This window comes from Fringilla coelebs, assembly GCF_963513975.1.
Source record: "Fringilla coelebs genome assembly, chromosome: 3".
Classification (NCBI taxonomy): domain Eukaryota; kingdom Metazoa; phylum Chordata; class Aves; order Passeriformes; family Fringillidae; genus Fringilla; species Fringilla coelebs.
Window position 1 is genome coordinate 58085013 of NC_140030.1, and position 24393 is coordinate 58109405.

At 43.9% G+C, this 24393-nt stretch overlaps 1 protein-coding gene across 1 annotated transcript in view; it reads right to left on the reverse strand.

Annotated features, from left to right (window-relative positions):
* Positions 1–24393, reverse strand: part of FNDC1 (fibronectin type III domain containing 1) — a 61628-nt gene that overhangs the window by 28716 nt on the left and 8519 nt on the right. Inside the window, exons 2-8 of the mRNA XM_084203120.1 lie at positions 10479–10688; positions 9997–10095; positions 8084–8198; positions 6876–7063; positions 6114–6221; positions 3729–3917; positions 608–2953 (exon numbers count right to left, since the gene is read on the reverse strand). Coding sequence (XP_084059246.1) covers positions 608–2953; positions 3729–3917; positions 6114–6221; positions 6876–7063; positions 8084–8198; positions 9997–10095; positions 10479–10688 — 3255 coding nt within the window. The remainder of the gene's footprint in view (positions 1–607; positions 2954–3728; positions 3918–6113; positions 6222–6875; positions 7064–8083; positions 8199–9996; positions 10096–10478; positions 10689–24393) is intronic.

Consider the following 24393-nt stretch of genomic DNA (forward strand, 5'->3'; position numbering starts at 1 on the left):
ACTACCCAGGCCCACAGGTATTCTGTCAGAAAGCAAGTCTAACTTTTGGGGTAAATCCCCACCATAAAGGGATTAGGTGGCCTGGCTGTGATGGGTATGGGCAATATGTATGGGCAGTCCTGAGCTGCTACTTAGAAAAAAGAGGAAAGTGGCTTAAAAATTGTCAAAGAAACCATGAGGAAACACCTCACTGTCTAGGCATGGGCAACGTGGTACTATGGTACCTACAAAGGTCTTTTGGCACTCCATGATGAAGAGCTATGTAACTGAGAGTCTGGCATATTCTGAGTACAAGTGGGCTTTCAATGAGCATTTGGTGAAGTCATTTCTCAATAAGGAGCTTTTCCAATTTAGCACCTAACTCTGTCACCCTCTTTGTGGATCACGGGATCCTGTGCAGATCAGACCACAGGAGAAAGGTCTGGGGCACCACATTAGACCAAATAGGCAGTGTTCTCAAGAACTGGGCTTCCCAGCAACCACCAAAATAAGAAACAAGACATTATACTAAATAACTGAACCTGTATCCTGCTGGAGGACTTTTCATCTAACTGCTGACCTTAGGAAAAACACAATTAGTGGCATTAGCACAACAAAGGCAGGATACCTGGTCTGTGAGGAGGTCTAACAAATTGGCGCTGAGAAGGGCTCCCTAGCCTGGAGTTCAACAGTCGCTGACGAGGAGACAAAGTGGAAGAAACTGCTGGAGAAATGGTGTGTGTGGTGGTAGATGCAGAAGAACGTGGCCAGACAAAGCTTGGTTTAGATGGGGTATGTTTGTTAGAGGACTGAGTAATCTGTGATGCTGTGGCAGAGCTTCTCGGTAATTCAGGAGGAGACATTTTTAATATTGCAGGTTTTTCCATCTCTTCTTCTTCAGAACTTACTTTGTGAGGTAGAAGAGCAGTGTCTTCATATACATTTTTGTTACCTCTAGAAACAGAAGGGGACCGTTTTGCTGCCAAAGATGTGGGTTTCTCTTCCATTTCTTTCTGATCGTATTCACTGTAATAATCATCCTCTTCATTAGAAACTGACTGATGAGATTTAGATGAAGAGGGGGAAGGAACTTTTTGAGGAAGTTCAGTGTTAGCCATTTTTGAGGGCAACAGACCCTTTTTTTTCTCTGTTTGGGATGCTGTTCTTGTCGCGACTCCTGAGCGAGTAGGCAACGAAGGACGAGTTTGTCTCGAAGTGTGTGACAACCTTTGATTATACTGGTTGTCTTTTGCTGTATCACGGGCAGAACTGGAGTCTGGCTGAGTGTGTCTTGGCTTGTAGGAAGGTACCTGAGAACCTGGCTGCTGTTGTTTTGATTGAGATGAACTTGAGCTTCCCTGAGAGAAAGAAGCAGATAATCCCCTAGAAGAGGACACCTCTTTCAGAAACACAGAGTGCCTGCTTGCTCTGTCACTGCCCTGTGTTTCATCCTCATCATCCTCTTCCTGCAACTCTTCATTACTTTGGGATGACAGGACACGGTGAGATGGCAGGCGCCGGCCCCTTGAATGCAGTATGGAAGGACTGGTTTGTGCCCTCTGTGGAGGCTCTGAGTGGGAGGTCTTCTTCACTGGAAGATGAGAAGAGAGTGTCTTTCTAGGCAAAGACTCGCTTGGTTTTGATCGAGCAAGCGTTTCTTTTACCTCTCGATTGCCCTGCTCTTCAGGTTTGGATTTGGAAAGAGAAGACTGCAAAAGAGTATGCTTTTCTGGAGCAGCTGTTTGACTTTGCTGTTCTTCTGAGTCAGAGTTGGGCGATTTTTTACTATGTGTCTCTCTGGAGTGAGAATCAGGACTGACCTGAGGATTTCTTCTCTTGGAATAGATTGCTGAAGAAGACTGCCTGGAAGAGGGCAAAGAAGGAAATAAGGGGTTTTCATTTTGTGAGTCCTCCTTATAATTTTTATCAACATCCTTTCCCTTGGATTTGGCACTGGTGGAGGAGCGAGAGTGAGATGAAGTGGAACCAGGAACAGCAGACCTTGATGAGACTGCTGCCGCAGCTGATTTCGAATCCTTCCACGTGCGGGAACTGGAGCCTGAGGACAGCCTTGTTTGCTGTGACCTAGAACTTGGCTGTCCCGCTCTGTCCTCCACTTCTTCACTGTCAAACTCATTATGGTTATTATGAGTCTGGGAATCTGCTGACTTGGAAACAGGTTGGTGTGAGCGACCCAGAGAGCCAGACCTACTGCGATGGCCCGAGACACCCTCGTGAGAGACGGCAGACTGCCGACTCGATGGCAAGGCCTGGCCACCAGGCTCTGAAGCTTTAGAAGACACTTTCACCAGCACGGGGTCAGGCTTCCCTTCCACATTACTCACTAGACCACTACTTTTGGCAGGCAGAGGATGGGAAGAGGGCTTAGAAGGCACATTGCTGTTGCTTTGCCTCAACTGCTTTGTTTCATTATCTGTGTATCTGGGAGCGGATGAGGCAGAAGAGTGTTGTGCTGATGACGGTGACAGTGCTGGTGGCTCACGTTCCTCTGTGCTCATCTGGCTTGACACCTCAGATGTGTGGGTTGGAACAGACATCCTCCCCGAGGCAAGGACAGGGTGGATTGGCCGGCTAGGGGACAAGGGTTTAACATTCCTCCTCTGGTCCTGGGCTTTTGGTGGCGAAGTTGTAGCTTCCTGGGAGGAATCGCGATCATCTGTCACCTCAGTGGATTGGAGGTCAGGTTCCAGCTCTCCTGTCTTTCTAGAAGGTAACTGAGATTTACTGAGGACCCCTCGAGTCAAGATTTTGTTCTTATATTCAGAAAGAAGACTCTTTTTATCGCTAACGCTAGGTGAATGAACAGACAGCTGCTTAGAAGAAGGTGACAGCTGGGCTTTTGAAGAAACAGAAGAACTTTGAGAAGGAGATGAGCCAACATTCCCAGTCTTTTTAGCCTCTGAATTATCTTGAATATTTGTCTTCTGTTGAGTAACTGAATCCTCATGAGCAGCTAGGGGCAAAAAGAAAAGTGTTTATTCGCAACAATAGAAGATTCACAAAAACTGACCAAAAGCAGAAAACACCCAGGTAGCAAGAACAAAACTTATGAGAATATAAGACAATAATTATTTCTGTATTAGCCAGGCTGTGGACTCCAGCCAAGATAAGTTTTGGGTTGTAGGAAGGTACCTATGTGGAATTACTGTAACTTGGGTAAAACTTAGACCAATTAAAATCAAATATCTAAAATCAGGGACTGCAACAGCCTTTCAGGGGAACCAAATCTTCAGCAGAATTTAGTCATGTTGATGGCATGGTGCTGCATTATCCCATGTAAGGCTGTGGCCCACCTTTTCAGCTAACCCAGCAAATATTCTGTCCCTACAACAGTAACTTTTTGGCAAGAGCCAAACACAAGGAGTAGTATCTAAGACACTAAGTGAATTTTAAGACTGGGAGCTGTCAGGAGCAGAGCAGCCAAAACCCCAGAGCATTGCATTCTCTGGCCTTTGGACAACAAGAACACATAGTGTTGTCAAAGATTATGGCATGCATTTATTTAAGAGGCTAAAATGTCCATAAAAATTACCTTTTGCATGCTCCAGAGTGACAAAGACTTATTTGGGCAATATAATGATGAAAAAAGCAAGCAAAAACACTATCAAGGAAGTCAAATCCCACAGGTCAGACAGAGTGCAGGGGAGTTGAGTCAGTAAGAATTAACACAACTGGGACCAAGGCAAGAGTGGGTGAACCACAGCACTGGTTCATGGCTTGGTGCTCACCTGCTGGGATGGCGACACTGAAGGCTTTTGACTGAGGACCCGGTCCCCTCCTGTTTGCTGCACGAATTTTGAATATATAGCGCTCCCCAGCCTGCAGACCATCTATTATGGCTGATGTTGTAGCTCCAGAGTAGGTGATGGACTTTGCTCCAAAAGGCTTGAGAGCCGGGGCGTATGAAAGAATGTATTCTGAAATGATTTGGCAGACGGTTGGAAGGAGGAAACTGAAAACAGTCCTGTTTCCAGCGGACAGACTGTATGGGTAGGATGAATTAGAACGTGCATTACTAAAATTAATACACTGGCAATGCACGCCGAGTCAACAGCTGGAGTATAAAGACATGAGAGAGAGATACACGTATATACGTAGGTTAAGTTGAATATTTGTTCTTATTCTGAAGAGATACTTCTACCAGAAAATATCAGCACTGCAGATTTGCCAAATGGTAGCAACAACACGTCTGTCCAACAAATTCTAAATATGACACACTGAGCTTAGCCAGAGCTAGGGTCAAACACCACGACAGAGAGAGAAAACCAAGATCTGGTTGCCACTTTGAAACTAATCCTGCTCTCACCTTCGAGTTCTGAATTACTGTGATACCTGTGCTCTGCCTTAGCTTTCTGTGTTGAGAGAAATTTCACCCCTATAGGAACAATTCTGGGCTTGAAGAGGAGTCTTCCCATTATACTCCCAAAAAGTGCAGGTGAGGTGTCAGATATGTGCAAGCTCTGTTTTCTTTTCAAATCCTCTGTAAGAGGCACAGGTCCCAGACAAAACCAGGGTTTTGATAATAAATTTCATGGGCTGCAAGCTTTCTCCCTCTATACAAAAACCCACATAATACCTGCGGAGCCACAGTGTCACAATGAGAAAATTCTAGAACTCTAGAAGATGCCTCTAATGGCATCATTTTTTTTCTGAAAGTGAGCCCATATTTATTGTGTTAAGAAATAAGCCATGCACAGTTCATCAAAATGAAGGAAAAAAATCATTGGTATTTTATATGCAAATACATTTAATGGTCCACTGAAAAACAAATCAAGGTATCAGAAGGCACGAATCCTTTTTCTTTGAATATTTTTTCTTTTCCTTCTTTTTACACAAGCATTGCTTTCATGGCAGAGACACTGGTGTAGCTTCTGATAACTCTTAAATGACTACTGGGAACATTTTTCCCATTATTCTAATATGTGGTATAAAAACATAAAATGAAGGATTGAAAACCAAAATTATCAAAAGACAAAAATTCCTGATTACCACATGGTATCAAAATGACCATGAAATGCTAATTCAGTGATTTTATTTAGCCAGTAAAAATATCTTGCCATTGATTTAGTTTAAAAATAAGGCATCTTCTGCAACACTTCATACTCAAACAATGATATACTAGATTTGTATAAGCATTCAGCCCTTAAATATTAGGTATCTTTAAAATTATTGCCTTGGATGACTGATCTAATAACAATGCAGACAAAACTGCACAAAGGGCTACAGGTTGGTCAAAATTAGGAGCAGATTTGAAATATCAGATAATGTCCCTGCATGACCCTTCTCACAGAAATAATGATTCTTGGACACAACTGCGGCTCCACTGAAGTAATTGGCAAGACTTCAAAAAGGGAAGGAATTCCACTGCTGTCCTGAAGAACACATAAAGCAGGTCTTGCAGACACGGTGTACCTCCCTCCAGGCCAGTGATTTTTCAAATCCTGAGATGCTGTAGCGCTGATAAGGGACCTCCAAAAACTTGTGTAATTTGAGAACACAATCTTGTTAACCACTGAAGAACAGGAGGCTAAAAAATCAGCCTCATTTTCAGAGGGAAACAGGGAAAAAATCCCAGAAAGAGCTTTTACTTTTTCTTTAATTTTATGCAAATCTTAGCCAACTGGCAAACTATCTTTAAGACTATGTCCAATAACATTATAGTACACAAAATTTATGCATGAGATCTTCTGAAATCAGATTTGTGTTTGCTTCTTAAGCTGAGGATTTCCTTCCATGACAAACTAGAAATAAAACACAACATAAACCCACTCACTTTCTTGGCAACTAACCAACTTTTTCCACTACAACTAATTCTTTAAAGTCTTTCTGGAAACTTCCTTTTTGAGCCTCATTTTGATCTTCTTAATGGAAGAAGAGATAAAATGTGCATGCATGATACCCCAGGAACCTCTGTGACATCTCAGGCAGACAGTGACAGTGGCTTCTCAGTGGCACTGTGGAGACACTGGGCTGGAAACATGAAAATCTTGCTTGTGTTTAATCAAGTGAAAGAATCCTGGCACAGCCAAGGTTCCAGCTTACTGCAGGGCAGCAGTCTGCCTTTGAGAACAACAGCTCCTTGAGGGAGCTAGAAACCAACAGTGAAGACTCACCTTTGACTTTTCCTTCGCTCTCTGGAAGAGCATCCCAGGATGCTGCTACAGAGGTTGGTTTCCCCTTTAATGGCCAAACATCCAAATTTTCAGGCGCGCTGGCAGGAGCTGGGAAACAGCCATACATAGAAGAGGCAAGTAAGAATTAACACAGTGTACACCTTTTGCTCCACAGCTGAGATTCCTATACAGCTACTTCAAAGATAAATGTGAAGAGTACACATGGCTCAGGTCCATGCTTATCTCTGTCACATCTCTCTCTCAGACTGCCACAGTGAAATTTTATTCCATAATTTTAAGAACAGGAAGTCTGCACAAGACTGCTATTGTGGCTCAGCCAGAATTACATGGTAATTTGTTTGTTATGGAGAACTTCCCTGTACCAAAGAGGCCTGACAGCTTCTCCACAGTGGAGGAAAGATTTTAATTTGCTGTCTACAAAGAGGAATGGAAGCCAAGTTGCTCTTCTTAAAGGAAGGGGCAGAGCTAGCTGCAGGGGTCCAAGGTGCTGAACCATCCCACAAAAATACCTAAGCCACTTCCCTTTGTTCTCCTTGCGCCACAAGAGCGGGTGGGTGTGCTTCCCTGGTGGCTTCACTACCACAGGGATTCAGGCAGCAGCACTGAGACCTTTGCCATACTCTCAACCCTCTGCTGCCCCAAGCAACCACATGGCTCGTTCTGGCTTTCCCTCAAGTCAGCCCTATTCCACAGCTCAAACCCTATGCCTTGTGCTAGCCCAAGGACCCTCTGAATGCATACCTGCCTCTGGGGTCCGCTGGTAAACAGACACGCTCCATTTGCCTTCCTTTTCTCCCTCCAAGATCTGGATGGCAAACTCGTACATAGTGTCTGGCACCAGGTTCTCCACCAGTGCCCGCCGGTTGGACACCTGCTTGTAATCCCACCTCGCCGATTCCCCCTTTTCCCGGTAGCGAACGTTGTACTGCCTGGCACCAGGAACACAGGAAGGGAAAGGTGAGCATGTGGGAGCCCAGAGTTAGCAGAGCCAGAGTGGGACAGGGATGCTTTGCTCTCAAGTAGCCTGCTGGGGCTTAGGGAGGAACCTACCCCAGTGCAAACAACAAAGTACCAACAACAAAACCCAGTGTGTTTTTTCCTTCCTCTAATGGAGTGTGATTGCTTTCACCCCAAAGGATGGGCTCTCCAGGATGGCCCCACGGCCATCAGCATGGCTGGATTGCTGGCAGGCCCTTGCTCCCAGAGCAGCACCAATGGCTCAGTTCCCATCTGTCTGCCTAGATGACTGCTTCCACAAAGAAACAGAGAACATCTAAAATTACTAGTTTTCCAACTGTGACTCTCAGGGCACTTCAGCACCAGTTTGCACAGCTCTTCAGTGTTCCCAGGCTGAGCAACACAATCCAGTGCTTTCAGATCTTTGGCAGTTTCCAGCCCATTTCCTTGTTTGTTTTGGTCTCCAACTGCTGCAGCATGCTGCCACAAGCCAAGCTCTCACTGACAGGGGAGCCCCAGCCTGCTCAGCCTCAGCTGCATGGAGTTTCTGGATGGTCAGAGGATGCAGGGTGCAATGATAGGTGTCTTTCCCACTGCAGTGATGTGCCTTTTCCACTCCACCCACAGCATGGTCATCTCGAAGCTGTAGTCTGTTTTGACAACTCAACTCAACACCTCACCTCTATGGGCTGTGTCTTGTCCCCCAGCCCTTCTTTGCCCGTGCATCTTTGTGGATTTGCTGGCTGTGGTGATATACAAACACTGGAACAGCCAAATAAATACCAGAGCTGGTGCTGGCTACATTTCAGAAGAGATGTAAACCTCTGTAGTACAACACTCACACAGGTCTCTAAATGGTAATGAGCAGGGTGCTAGGAGGCAAGCTAAATCATTCTCAGAGCCAACAGCAATTAAATAAATGCAAAAGCATTCAGCAGAGCATTGGCAGCAGTTCCCCTTCAGTAGCCATTTAAAAACCTAGGGCTAAGTACCTATTTGCTGCAACCTTCCTCTTTTCATACAGTGGGTCTGTCCAAGTAACAAGCACAGACTGAGAGGACATAACTCGAACAGTTATGTCTTGTGCCACCTCCACCTCTTCCTCCTCTGAAAAGGCAAAACAAAACAGCTTATCATTAACAACACCGAAGTTCTCATAAAAAACAGCAAATATCTTCAACTGACACTATAATATTCCCACAGCACAGTTGATTTAGAAACACAGGTGGGAGTAGAAAACTAATCACATTGATTACAGATGGTATTTCATGGAAAGACAATTTCTTTTGTTAGCTGTGTGCCTACAAGGCCACAGTACTAATACATTCTAGAGTCCTTCAATATTCTACTCGTCCCCAAACTGTTACAGCAAAAGTTTTATTAACATACTGATATTCACCATCTCTAGCAAATGCACTGCTAGAGGTTCCTGGAGAGCAGAAATTTTATCTTAAAGAAAATTCTGAGATTTTAAAATCAGGTTTCATTTTGAAGGGCAATAAAACCGTCTTCAAAATTTTTTTCACAAGGGACTATTAGTGTATATTTTATGGTTTTGAGTGCTTCAAACAGGTTGTTTGAATTCAGCTGTAATTTTTTTATGGTATACAAGAAAAAATGAAAAAAATCATTGAAGTAGGCTGTTTTGACATATCAGACTACCTTTCACAAATAATTTCCAAAATTTTAAAATTAAGTGAAACTAATTTGATATTTTGAGGTTTTTAATTTTGATGAGGTTCCCTTTTCTATCTGTCCATCAGAGTTGTTTTAGTCTAGTCTATCTACTGGCTAATGAGAGATTTATTACTTTTCCTTACCAGTGTAATGGCAACTATTTCCAAGTCTCCCAAAGGCACAGAATGTACAAGGCACGACCTTCCAGACACAGTTTTATAGACAAGCAACATTGGAAAAAATATAGATGTCTCAGGAAAGGAAAGGAGCCAGTAAACTCTGGAGGATGATCTCAGACTCTAGGGATCTTACTCATATATGACTGAAATTCAGGGAGAGATTGCCCTTCTCTTCAGCAAGGGAAGGGCATTAGCCCAAAACCCAGCACTGCCTGCACAAATGGCAGGCAGCAGGGAGGCACATTTCCCCTCTTCCAAAACAGATTTTTAATGCACAGGGTTTTCAGACAGTTCCAGGCTCTCCAAGCCAAACAGCTATTATACAAAAATGGCCAAGAGGACCCATCTACTACCCACAAGTAGCTTAGGGGGCTTATTTACAAAGTTTTGCAATGGGAGCACCTGAAGAAAGAAAGTGAGCATGAGAAAGGAAAAGGTGTGAGGTGGATTTCAATACAGTTCAACCACAATTCTCAGTTCTGGCATAGGTGTTTATCACCATCAATATCTCCTAAACACTTTGCCATTCCCATGCCATTCACATCACAGTGTGAGGGGGTGAAAAAGCACACTGGCATGGAGATGACTCAGAATCTCAGTTATACTGTGGCAGCAGCATGCAATGACTTCTTTCCAATGAAAGTAAAAACTTGCTGGGTTGATGCTTCTAGCAATCAACCCTTCAAGAAAGGGGTTATAGATCTGAGAAAAAGACAGCATATAATTTTGGGGGCCCTGACTTTAATTTAATCAAGTCTTCTCATGCAGTTACTGCAATGCATAACATTTGTCAGTAAATAGAGAGGAGAAGATTAAAGGAAAAAAAACCAAACAGGACCACAGAAACTCAACCAACCATGTTACAAAGTTGTATTATTTTATTAATCCTGCTTGAATTAGAGAATTAGAGACATCCATCAAGCTCCTTACCACAAAGAGAAAAACATAGTAGCTCTAGCACCAAAAGACTTTCTGTGTAAAAATCACAAAGCTATCTCTTTGCGTCCAGTTGTCTCCACTCATTGACAGTAGATGTGAAAGAAACATACCTGTGACTTTTCTTTTAGTTAAAGATGACCTATAGACAGGTTGGCTCCGTCCTTGTGAGCTCCTTGATGGCAGTGAAACCACATGAACTGATTCAGAGGCTGTGCATGCAGGGAAAAAACAGAAGGTTTCCTGTAACTTTTTTCATTTATAAGAAAGAATGGATTTCAGAATGGTCCCACCACCTGCAAGCAGAATCTGAGCTATGGCTCTTCTCTCCACCCTTTCCCTCTGCTGTTAATATGACAAACTTGCACATGGTGTCTCTTTAACATAGCATTGAGTGCTCCTACAATTTCTACATTAATCTCTACGTAATACCCTCACTCTGCTAAGACACGGGACACAATTACAAATGTTTTCATTTATAGGAAGAAGATGTTTTGATACCTGGAACAGCATGTGATGTGTGCTCACCAGCATCTGCAGGGAACTACAGAAGTGTGCTGGCTAAGCCAGGTGCTAGCAGGGAAATTTCACTCACCTAGTTTTCTTGCTTCCTGGTTTTGTCGCTCTTGCGGCATCGGAGCATAGCTCATCCTTCGGCTGCTCTCTCCATATCCACGGGGATAGCCTTGGGATCTGCTGTGTGGGCCCCTGAAGCCTGCTCCATAAGGTGGTTTCCACCGAAAAGGTAACCTGCCGTCTGGAGACTGAGCTCGCACTCTCAAAGGTCTGCTTGGCATGCCTTTCTCTTCACAAAATAAGCAAACACACACACAAACCCCATGACAGTTACTATGGAGCACATGCTACTATGATATCAGCAGTCCACATATGTCTGTTGGAAGCACATCTATAAAGATCATAACAAAGGGCATAATTTTACAGCTTTTTAATTGTTTCTGTAAAACCAAATTGGAGTAACAACAAGCTTTCCAAGCAGGATGCACAATACTCAACAGTGCCTTTTCCCAGGCCCTCCAGACAGACTGGTGCAAGACCTTGAAAGCGAAAACATATCGCAATACAAGGACTCCTGCCAGAAACTGGGGAGTCTTGTAGCTTTCCTCTTTAAATTTTTTCCTTTTTTTTTTAAACCCCCTTTCCCCACTTCAGGCACACTGATACATTATTTTTTTGGGGAAGAGCTAAAGTTCAGTGTAAAATGAAGCACAGAACAGTTTTACTATTACAAGCAGGTTCTTTTCTCCTAAACCCATCTCTAATTGTTCTGTTCTCCATCAGAGGCATATCTAAAATGTCTGTTCTGCACATGCCTTCATTCCTGACTTCCCAAACTCCCATTATATGATCCCTTGAGCGCTGTAAAAGGTGCCTCATGCAAGTTGGGTATTTTTTAACATTTGCTGACAAGTTGGCAGTGTTCATTTAAGAAGTCACAATGGTTCAAGGCTTAACAGCTCTTCCACTAAAAAAAAATTTTCCTGGTATCTAAACCTTCTTTTGGGCAACTTGAGACCATTTCCTCTTGTTCTGTCACTTGCAGCTTGGGAGAAGAGATTGACTCCCACCATGTTACAATCTCCTTTCAAGCAGCTGCAGAGATTACCAAGGTCTCCCCTGAGACCTTTTCTCCTTTTCTCCAGGCTTAACAACTTCAGCTCCCACAGCATTCCTTTATAAGACCTGTGCTCCAGATCTCTCCCAGCCTTGCTGCCATTCTCTGGACTTCCCCAGCACCTCAATGACTTTCTTGTAGTGAGGGGCCCAAAACTAGACACAAAACTCAAAGTAGTTGAGTATCACCAGTCCAAGTGCAGGGTATGATCCCTTTCCTGGTCCTGCTGCCATGCTATTTCTCATACATTTTCCTCATGTCCAACCCAAACCTCCCAAACAGCTACTTGCAGCTGCTGCCCAGCATTACAGAGCTACATCTGCCTTGCTCCCACCAAGAAGTGACTTTTTGCAGCCTTCCATCAAGGAGCAGCTGGCTGCTGAGAGATGTTTCCCTATCCTCCTGTTTGTCAGACTGAGCCAGTCCCATTCCCTTAGGCTCTCAATGGACCCCATGTGCCATTGGTAGCCACCACATCCCCAGGTCTCAACATTTCTCCTGAGCATCCCAGCCCTGGCTAAGGGGAATAACACCTCCCCTCAACCAGCCACGCTCTCCCAGGTGCCTGAAGTTTTTCCAGGCTGCAGTGGAAGCACACTGTGCTGGTTTTCTCTCAGCAGCCTTGTATGTTCTGGGAAGAGCACTGCAGCCCAACAGTTCTGCTTCCCCAGTTAAAGCTGCAGCCTTCATCTGCAATTAAAATAGAGTTGCAAGGGATGAAGGATACAAAAGGAACCAGCTCAGCCAGAGAGCCATATGGAAAGTATTCAATCTGAAACAAATGTGGTTTTAGGCAAAGAGAATTGTATCGACCCTAAGGCTGAATGCAGGGGATCAGCTGAGATTTTAAAACCAGGGCTTTCCAAGGATTCAATTACTTTCCTCATGGTAGCACCACACTCTACTACCATTGTTCCCATTTCACTAGTTAGTTCCAGTTTCTATTTATCATTCCTCGTCACAGTTTGACCTGCAGGAGTCTGAAGGCACCCAAGATGGAGTTATCAGCAATGGTTAAAATGTCAATGCTGATAAATGCTGATCCATCAAAACCAGCGTTTTTGTGTGAAGGCTGTTCCAGGCTTTACAAGAAAAGGGACTTCTCATTAAAAATGAAGGGCAGCAGCAGGAGCTTACCACATCCCAAGAGCCATCAGTCTGGTCAGGGATAAGGCTGAAGACCCTGACCTCAGCCACACAGGGGAAGATGAAGCTGAGTTCACACCTCCCCATAGAAATACCTACCAAGCTGCTGCCCCACAAGGTTTAGCCATGCCAAAGGGTTGGCACTTCCCCGTCAGAAGGACATTTCACACTCCTAAAGTCCCCAACTGAGTCACTGTCTTCTGCAGTCACAGCCCCTGAACCTCAGCTCCTGAACCTCCCCTTGCCCTGGTCTCCTGCTCTCATCTTAGCTCTGGGAAAAAAAAATCTGAATTTCCACAAGGCGGATAACCCTGGTTCTGCAGACAGTGAGCAACAAGAGAAACGCATTGTATCCTAAAGACCAGAGTTTTGTCCTCCTGGCAAGGCTTATTCATGTTCAAAAAAATCCCTCACAACCACCACCACCACCAACAAAAATCACACCAAAAAATCAGAACTGTCCTAAACAAGCTACACTCACTAGAGAAGGGATGGGAGGAGGAAGTAATAAATCCAATGCTTAATTTAAGTCATTCAACTCCCAATGATGCCCCTTCCTGTGGGGATACTGAACTCCCCAGGAACAATAGTCTTAAACAGTTTTGAAAGAATAAGCTACCAAGTAACCAAGTACTTGACTGAACTTAAGGTTGAGTCTTCCTCATCTGCCTATTATTTACCCCATAAGCATTTTATCTTTTGTTCCGAAACTGATTAAATAGCTTTCTGGACTTCCACTCTGGTCAAACTAAATCAACTGGTAATCATCTTCAGAACTCATCTAAAGACCTACCTGCAATTACATTAAAATAAAATGCTTTCCTATAGTCTCGAAAATGAGAGTCACTCCCTTTCACTCTAGAAATCCAACATTACTTAGAACTGCAGGAATCTGTGTACAGTATCTTGGCCCCAAAAGTTTGGAGCTGATTAAAGCCTTGAGACTGACTTCTCATAGATGAAACGTCCACTAGTATTGCCAAAATGTCTCTGTACTGTAGGAAAGCATTTTACGAATTATGTAAGCCCAAAGCACAAGGTTTAAGCGGAGGTTAAAACATCCCCTGAACAACCACACAAGGAGGCAGCTTGCACTTGCCAAATCATACAGATTCTACAGAGGGTCTCATCAATTATCTAGCAAAGGAAAACACAAAATAGTTCCAGAAGAAAAGGGAAGTACTGACCCCTAGCAATCAATCTATAACTGCAGGGGAAGACATACCAAACAACTCAAACCTATTAAGATACAAGTACAAAAAGTCATTGAAATTTGAGGTCACAAAAAGTCAGGCACTTCAATTTACCACCACAAGTCCAGGTACAGATTTTTCTTTTTGCCTGCCATAGTCAATGAAAACTTTTCTACACTTTGTACGCCATAACTTCAGGGTTAGAAAACAGGACCTATAAAATGTGTTCTGCTGCAGAGATGACACATAACTTGGCAGAGCCAGTAGACAACATCCATATAGTTTATAAGCAACTATCAATCTCTCTTTTCACTTCAGGCAGAAGTCTGGGAGACAGTGACCCAGCCAAGGCTAAAGTAACAGCTTGGAGGCAGAAATTGTAGCTGCTAAGAGATAAAGTCATCCGAAAAGACCAGAAATGGTAGCAGGCAAATGAAATTCTGCAATGGACAACTTGACCAAAAATCATCAGAATCTGCATTGCAACAGCAAATTGGTAGGATTTTTGCAGTTTTTTTAGGGGGAAGGTCGTATTTTGGTTTTTATTATTATTTTAAATTAAGTTCTAAGCATAAAATGAGACTTACTGATTCTGAACACTGTACTTGAGACTACTGTTGCTTTACCAAACAAAACAGTATGAAAGGTTAAAGAAAAAGTACTGCTCAGAAGAGCAGTTCAGAAGAAAAGAACTGCTCAGTTCATTTGTCCTTCTCAAAAAGCAGATTCCTGTCTTAAGAAGCCTTTAACTGCTCCCTAAGCTCAACTAATTGTCCTTTGAGGTAAGAACCTTGCACCACTGGCAATCTGCAATCCAATTTCAGAGCTGAGCAACTCAGTTTACAGACACCCTGTACTTTTCCACTCAAAACCACCACCAGGACTAGACAAGTACCTCAGCCAGATGCAGTCCCTAGATCTCTGAGCCATTTCTGTAGGAAACAATGCTCTGTATAATATGCATTTCCAAAAGCGCCCAAGCCCTACCTCCATGAAGATGTCAGCAGTAGTTATAGCAAAAAATGGTAGTTAATTAATGAACAAGAAAAAAAGACACACTATATTTCAATTCCTTAGTGGGAAATTCTAAATTTAATTCCATTTGTGAGGTAACACTCTTTGTAAAACATTCATACTCATAAAACCTATTGAATTGGCCACTCCTAAATGCAACTGCTTGAGCCGTGACACTCAAGTTCAGGGCACACATGGCACACACATCCTGAGGCAACTCTACAGGTACCCTTTTTGGGCAGCTCGTGAAACCAAGAGAGGATTCTGCCCAGGGGTGCAGGGAGACTGAGGAATGCCAGCCCTGCAGAAAGCACCAGGAAAGTCAGAAAGTAAAGCCCGACACTCATGTAGCAGTGTTAATGTACTGGCTGTATCACATGGCCACTACATGGACACTGCATGGATGTACATGGCCAGACCTTTACCAGGAAAAAGTTTATTGTTTTCAAATATACTTTGCAACATTATCCCTTTTTTTCTTCTTCATGCCTCCAACAGGTGCTGTTTTCCACATGGTGCTTTACCATCTTCCAGTATGTAAATCACTTTGTGTATTGGCTTTAAGGGCTGGGGCAATTCAGATACACCATCTTGTTTTTTCATGTGATTTGAAATAGACAGTGAAACAGAGTGTATTTGACAAGGTGAAAGCAGAGCTTTACCAGCAAAGTCAGGCATCTAAGCTTTGTAGTCCTTTGTGCAACTTAAGGCTTTCAAGCTTTGTTGATTATTTGTTAACAGGAAAAGAAAAACATCATTTTACCATAACTGAAAAGCAAAGGGGAAAGAAAACATCTCACTTTTCTCATCCAGCAATCCACACAGGGGTGGCTGCTCTCCTCCTCACCTTCACATACTCTGGCTGTTACCTGTCACCAGACAGCTACCCCCAAGCCACTTCAACAGAAAAGAAAAGAAGAAAAAGGACAAACGCAATACCACAGGAAGATAGCTGTTTTCCACCCAAAAACTAATGTCCCATGTCACTTTGTCTAAGTGCTACTGGATTTTTTTTAAGTTGATGGGGTTTTTTTAAGTTGATGACCCAAGCTCGTTTAAGAAAATGTGAGCAATTCACCAGCTTCAATGAGGGCTGGACTGGGGCCATCCCAAGAAGAGTTCACTCTGCAAAGATATTTCCTGCAGTGGGTGAGCCAGCTCAAACAGTGCTGATGTGGCCCTCCAAACTGCGATGTGCTGCCTGCTCTAAACGCACAAGACTCTGGGATCAGCGATTTCCCTCAGACCTGCCCTGGCACAGAGCAGAACACGAGCTCTAGTGGGGATCTTCAGAGTACTGCAGCAGTTAACACCTGTGAAAGCCCAAGTATATGACCAGAGAAAGCAGGACTGAAATGGAAAAACAAATCCACCCTGAGGCTTACTGGGTCGGTGGGTCCCCTAGCATTTTAAAATGCACTGTTAAATTTTCCCTGTGTGGGCTGATCAACTCTTGTAATGCCACTAATTTATACACTTAACATCAGATCTCCTCCTGGAAATAAGCTAATCAGTTAAAGCAGTAGAGGCGAGCGACATAAAAATCCTTTGTTTCTTGTAGAAAAAAAAGAAAAAATCATTTAGCACATTTCCACACACTTCTGCTTGGCACAGAAAGCAGGGACTGGAAGGCTTTAGTTCCTGCAAAGCACAATGGAATCTGTGCCATAATTCACTGGGCTCCGGTCAGGAGTTTTGGGCAGAGGACCAGTATCCAGCGGTAATGTCTGATTTAAGGAAAGCGATTCATTATACATCTGTAGAGGAGTTACCTGGCGTCCGGAGGACATTCTTTAAATTGACAGCGTCAACAGAAGTTTCCAGTGCTCCCTTTGAAGAGCCCTCTGAATGCTAAGCACAATGGACCAGGGCACTTTTCAAACTCAGGAATGTAGTTAACACGTGTATTACGACTTAGGAAAAACCAACAGTGAGTTATCAAAGGCTCCACGTTCTCCCACTGACATCAATGCACAGGCTTCCTTCTGCATCAGTGACCTTTGAAGGGAGCCCTCTGAGGCTGGGCTATGTCTCTCACACCCACTGGTTTTGGATGCCTCACATCTGGGCTTCTCCAGTGATCAAACCACCGTGTGAAGGCCCCCAGGAACCTCGCAAAGGCTGTCAGATCACACTGCAGCCATGGCCGTGGTCTGCTAGTGCCCATTCAGGATGTTGTCCAACACCTGCCTGTTCACTGAGTTGGAGGAAAGGCAGCACTGAAGTGACAACAGCTTTGGGGGTTCCTTGCAGGGGCAGAGCAGGTGAAACCAGCTGGCAAAGGTACAGGGCTGCCCTCACCATTACTGGCTTCACCCACAGGCTGAGTTGAGGGACTCTTTCCATTAACTTATTGGGCTATATTGTCTGCTCTCCCTAGAGACTGTGCCCTTGGTGTCTTGCCCTAATAATGAAGTGGCTCATCTACATATGCTGGCGTATTTATACAGCCAAAACCTTCAAACAGCAAGATATCATCGGTGACCATGTTGCTCACCAGGCAGGTATGGGCACTACAAAGAACTCCAGCACCAGAACAGATGAAGTGCACAGTCACTGCAACCCCATGTGAGGCATGGACAACAGGTATGGGTTGTGCACATTCCTTGGCAGGACATCCTCCTCTGGCCAGTCCCCATGAGGACAGAGCTGCCTTCTAACTCTGCTGCCTTGTAGGTGTGACTGGTTGGCTTGAACAGGCATCACAGGTGATGGAAGAGCATCATTTGTATCAGTGCAACCATCCACAGCCTATAGCTGGGCAAGGGTTTGTCAGCTGAGGCTTCCAGAGAGAACCAACAGTGCACCACATAGAGGAATGCAGGGATGGATTAAGGCCCACCTGTGGTTCCCTCTAAAATGACAACTACAAAGGCATGGATAGTGTCTCCAGCCTGCGTGACAAGGGTGTAAAAATCATGGCACTTGGCAAGGGAGAACTGAAACTCAGTAAGCTGCGCTTTGCTGCATGCACTAACCAAGCAACAAAAACTTATGGAAACAGTTCCTCCAACTGCCCCAGAGCTGCAACAGCAAAAGCCATCCCTTCTGAGCCATACAGCTCGCAGAACACCACTGTTATAATTTTAAAACTTGCATTTTCCATCTTTTTCTTTCCACATTCTTCTCAAGAGATGCTGTGGACAGCTGTGCCTTTAAAACAGCCCTCTTGCTTTATTTTACATATCTGCGCCACTACAGCATACATTTTTCACTTATAATTGTCACCTGGAGACTGAGATCAGTCTCATGAGCACTTAAATATATCCTCACCCCATGCATTTGAATTCTTTGGTTCAAGACTGCATTCAAAGCTCTTCACTTCTCTCACAGCTTAAACCTCCCTAGTTCCCAGCTGAAGCCTTGATAGCACACTTTGTCTCCAACTTGTTTAGAAATCTACCCCTGCTCCAGAGGTAGAGGCACCAAGTCATTGCTCCTTTAGGTCCAGTGAGAGGACAGAAACCCCTGACAGTCCAGAAGAACTGAGCAGGTGGTTTTCAAGCTCTCCTGGCTGTACAGCTCTGGCCCTGGGGCTCCTCGTTGCCACCCACACTGATGTGCATGGCCTGGGCTCCAAAACACATGGTTTACATCAGGCCACTGTTTCAGCTCCTGGAGAAATACAGCCCACTGCTCAACACAGCAGCCACTTTTGGGAGTGCAATACATGAAACCTATTCCAGCAGCAGGCCTCCTGAAAGCTTCCAAACATCAGGCAGCGAGATGGATATGGATGGATATAGTACACTCGGTAAATCGGGAACAGTATGTAGGGGTGTGACCCTTCTAAAATAAAATCCTCAATCGCTAACAGAAAAGGGAGCAGTATTTATGAAGAATGTACTTTGTATGTCATAAAAACCATAATTATTCCCAATTCCCTAATAAGTAAAATACGGAAAAAGTTGAACATTTGGCAGACCCATTTTGGAAGTGTTTTTGAAACCAGCTACTCCAAAACCAGCACTGAAAGGTGGCTTTTAAACCTATCACTCAAACTATCCCTTTGTGTAGATACATTTCCTCCACCTGGCTGTCTAATACTAATTCACACTGATATTAGTCTATTTTTCTTTGGGATTCTCATCAATGCATCTTTCAAGGTCCTGATAATATTAGCTTGCATTTGATGTCTTTGAAGTTCTTCATTTGGTGAAAATAATTTTGTTTCTGGTGGATTGTTCTCTTTTAGATGGCTTAACCATATCAGCCAGAGGTACTGCCAAAATGACTGACAACACAAGGACTTTTCTTCCTATGCAGGACAGAGTCATAATTGTGACTCCAGCTGTTCCTTGAGAGTCCAGAAAACAGTCTGAGGATTAGGCGGTACTATCAGCAGAATTAGGCTCATGGCCTTTTAGTTTTTGATAACAAATAAAAATCTGATCTATACTATTTGACTAAGTTTCAAATGGTAATACAGGTATCCTTTCAATCTTTGTTTACTGACTTCAAGTCTAACCTTTTCTAAACTTAAAAATGGAGGACTGTAAGGAGGGACTGGATGCCTGAGGTACTCCAGTTTGATCCGAAGCTCCCTGGCTTCAGTGGAAACCTCTACTTCATCAGGCCTGTCACGGGAAATTTGATTTGCAAGAAGTGGGGACTCAGTGATTTTACAGAAAAACCAGTTTATAGCAAAGCTCACCTATTTCTTTTACATAAACAAGGAGGGATAGCTTGAGGTGTCAATTGATCTGATAAAGCCATTGACCCCAAATTATTCCATATACACCCCTTCAACTCCTCATCTGCAGGATAAAGGGAATATTAGTGCTTCTCCACTGAAATGCACCTGAGGTTCCCCAGTGCTGATGCCACACTGCCTCACAAGAGTCCTGGCTCTTGTGTCAGCTGCAGCTCCTGTGACACTCAGGTTCTTCCTAGTGTGCAAGAAACTCCCATCTCTTGGTTTCACTGGACATTCAGTTGTAGAAATAGCACAGATATCAACTTACGACATCTTAAGCCCTGTTTCTGAGATAAATCAGAGCCTGAGGCTGCTTTAAATGGCCCAGTCTGAATTTAATCTGACTGCAACCACAAACATGACAAAAGCACAGGATGAAGTTAGAACTGAGTTTGTTTTCCCACAGATAATCCTTGTACAGGCTGTGCTTTAGCCCTAGTCAGAAGTTCAGGGACAGGAAGGAAACCTGCCTGAGAAAATTAGAACATGAACCCACACCAAGCAACTCATGCCATGGCAAGACATTGTCAGGAATAGACCACCCCCCCCAAAGTCAGTGTCTTTCCACACCGTATTCATGACTGCAGTCACCATATTATTTTCACCTACACTGTGTTGTTGTTTTCATACTCATGTTCTTAATTTACTGTGGTAACTTCTTTGTTTCTAACAGTCTAAGATGAAGCGCACAATACATCAAAACCATGTCAGGAAAGTTAAACGCAAACAAAACATTGCCACAAAGCGAACAGACCTCCAATTTTGGTTAGTTTCTTCTTTAAAATTAGGGACACTTGACTCATACTATGTTTTAATGTGTACTTTTGTTGTCGAAGAAGGTACTGCTCATTTAAGAGAAGTGGACAGCACAGAAGAGAAACCCACAACATGGTCCTGAATACTTGGAAGCCGCATCTTCCCTGGGACATCCCTGACTTCCACCTGCACACATGCACCATCCTCACACTCTCCTCACAGCCACCTCTGCAAAGGCTGGGGCCTTTAACAGCACTGGCCCTGGGAACAGCTCAATCAGTGTTAAAGAAGCCCATTGATACCACGAGTGGCAGCACTCTCCTTAGTGGGGAGAAGTGGGTTTGGAGCACAGTTCATACTGCTCTCTCTGACTGCAGGAGAAGGTAGGAGAAGAAATCCCTGAGAGATTCCAAAGGATCCCCCTGAGCAGCTCCTGAGGGCAGACCCAAGGGCACTCATGCATCCATCTGTCACTGGTGCCTGGGCCAAACTCACGGGTTTCAACAGGCTCTTCCATGCAAGCTCCTGGACAGCAGGGCTCCCCTTTGCTCACTACTACCCCAGTTTACTGCTTGTCCCTCAAACATTTCAAAGGCTGTCAGAGGTGTGGGGATAGTTCCAAGTGCCACTTGGAACCCAGGCGGGATTTTGGCTGCACCACCCATGATGAGCAGCAACACTCTTATTCATGAAAACCTGGAATAAAACAGAATATTTGCTCAGACTGACCTTGTCTCAGTGGCTTTTTCGCATTCTGTGAAGCTGCCACTGAGGAAATGTTTCATTTTCACATGAGGAAATGTATGCAGAACTTCAAGTTGAAGGTGAAACTCCAACCACATTTGATGGCCACACAGGAATGGCTAGATGGGAAGGATGACAGGATTACAAGCCCACAAATGCCCTTCTCTCCAGCACTGACACCAGCATGGAGCTTGCATGATGCTGCTCTGCCCAGACTGGACATGGGCCCTGGGTGTGTGAGTTACTGCACTGCAGCTTACCCAGGACATCTGCTGTCACCCCCACACAGGCTTGCAGATGAGACAGCTTATTTCCCTCTAGCTGGACCTCAAAGGATGCCCACAGGTGAGGTAGTAAAAAAAGAGAGCATTGTTTCTAGGCTGTCAGGCATCCCTTCCACCTCTGCTCCCTCCCCCTGTGCCGCAGCCTGAGGCAGCTTTGAAGTGGGTTGGCAGGGGACACAAGTCAGAGCCAGAGCATGCGCTGCTGTGAGCCAGCCTCTGTCCTGCTCCCCACAGCTATGGCCATAGATCTCCAGAAAGGAAAACACACCTATAAAAATTGCACTGCTCATTAGGAGGCTAACTAAACCGTGGCAGCATCTTTATGCTGTGCACCTGGACCATTTCTTATGAACCTAAATCTGCTCTCCTTTTACATCCCATTAAAACCAGTGGCATGTTATAGAAGCACTCAAGCGAAGAATGAGGCCCTGCTCGCTCAAAGGCTGAAGAAAACATTGTATGTAGTTATACTGATGGAGGATATGGACTAGGCTTAGGGGAAGTCACAGAGGAAGCACAGCTCTCTTTCTGCACCACCTTTCACTCCAACCACATCAGGCAAGGCAGTGGTTACCAACATCCATAAAGCACAAAGCTTTGCGTGCTTCGTTCATATTATTCATATTATTTCTCTGAGAATTTTATTATCTGAGAATTATTTATCTGAGAATTTTATTATCAATTAAATTCTTCTATCCAAATACCCACTTTTCTTCCAAATTTCTCCCAGCTGTTGTTTGCTGGGATGTTTCATGGCCCATTCTCAAAGAAGGAGACAAATGGTAGCCTACAGCCTACTCTGTATTGGTTTGTGACAGGCTGTGGGAGGAAAGTGACAACTCTCAGTCACCTTCACGTCCCCTGAGAAACCTGTTAATTTTGGCCACTTTAACACTCAGCAAATGGATTACGTCAGTCATTTGTGGACACAGCAACAAGTGTTAATCAAGCCCCAACTAGCAAAAAAACCTCATGGCTTCAACAGTTCTTCAGAAATCTAGGATTTTGAAATTTCAGAAAACTGATTTTCACTTATTAAAAAAAAAAAAGGAAAAATATGATCAGTAGGATACTTCTGAAATGCAGATTGGGTTTGAATCCAAAGCGTTGGCAGCCTGGATGCTGTGGCTCTGCTTTTAGTTCATTCCTTTATGCATACCACAGACATCACCAAATCGTCCTCAAGCATCCTACTTACATTTGGGATGGTTCATTTACACTTCTCTCCAAAACCACTTCAAATATAGATAAATTTGTTCCCTTACTCAGTGAAATAGCACAGATTTTTTAATCTACTGGAGATTCATATGTTTATGTAAAGTCTTTCCATTCCATCTCTAGTTGAAGTGCATGTTCAACTTTCCATTTGAAACTGCCAAAAATGCCTCAGACTCACAAAGTCAGAGAGTAGGAATTCAAGCTTCATCATGCATTGAAAGAAAATAACATTTAAAACTCTTCATTTTTATTTCACATTTCAAAGCCTTTTATAAATCAGAAAAGTTAGTTTCCCAAGGTACAGGTTTGCTAAGAACAAAACTCAGGCTCAATATTAGTCTCAGCTGTTTCATTAGCAGCAGTCAGAGATTAAGTTTCTTCACCGAGACTGGAAAACATAAATCTTAAAATAACATAGCCTTTGCTGCTTCCTCTTAATGGAAAGGGAAATAAAAAACACTGAAATATTATTTATCTGTCTCTAATATGAAACAGTTCACAGTTCATGTCTTGAAGTAATACCCGCTCTGATTCTTCTAACTCTATTCCACACTATTTATTGCAGAAGTTCTTTCAAAAAGCACACATATAAATTTCTACCCTAAAAGGGAAGCTGGTGGCCCACCCTCCAAGGCTCCCAAAGTGCTCATAGATCCCAGATAAAGTGCATGCCAGGGAAATGCACAGATTACTACAATTGCTATTCTTAGAATCTCTGTATTAGGTTGGGCGCAGATAAGCACAGATCCTCATTACTGATAAATTACTTCCTTTTTTAATTTATTTTCCAAAGAGCAACTTTCTGCAGTCATATTCAAAGCAATGTCTTCATGCAAAGCCCTGGGCTGTTTCACACCTTATAAGCAGTTCTATCATAGCTGAGCAGACACAACTGAGACACACAGCAGCAGCCACTTGGATTCACGCCATCATGATTTGTCAAGTACTGGGACAGCTGGCAAAGATTTTACCCAATTAATAACCTTGAAAAGCATCTGAACATATCAAAAAGATGCAGTCACAGCTCGTCAGGTTTGTAAAAGAGAATCTATGCCACCTTCCTTGGGTTAGCCCAGGGATATCTAGAACTGAAAATTCACATATCTACATTGGTTTGGTCTCCAGTGTTGAGGTTCAAGACTTGCAGCTTCGCCTCACACAGCACAGAATATCCCTGACCAGTGGGATGTACAGCAGGAGGAGCCTTTGGGGAAGAAGAAAATCAATCCTTCCTGTTAACAAAGCCTCTGCAAAAATCAGGAGAGCAAGTCTCAGGAAGGACTTCCAGAGTCTTTAACATGCCATAGCTATCAGGCTGCTAGAGTTATGTACCAATGTACATGGAATCCTATTTTATGCTATTCATGTTTGGTGTTTGAACTCCCAAAGTAGGAGATCTGGAAGGAAGGATGCAGTGGAAGGGTGTATTGAGCAGCCCACTGTGACTGCTGCGAGGTGACCTGCGACACCAAGCGGCCCTGGTGCAGCTCAGAGGAATGAAGCTTTCTAAAAACAAAACACCTGCCCAGCACTGTCTGCTTTGCTTGTGAGCTCTGACCCACCCATCACCAATGCTGGTGACCTCTAATGATGTGGTGATGAACAATAATTTCCTCTCTCTTCAAACCTGAGCTACTGATGAAAACCAGCCCTTACTTCTGTGGCAGTGGTAATCTCTGCTGTCACAGGGCTTTGGCTAGATCTGCATGGCAAGGACAGGTTACCCACCAGGGTTATGGGCAGCCTGAATCTGGGTGATCTTTGTGGCCAGTGCTGGGGAAGCAGCCCTGCAGCAACAGCAGAGACAAGGTCCAAGCCTGGATCCC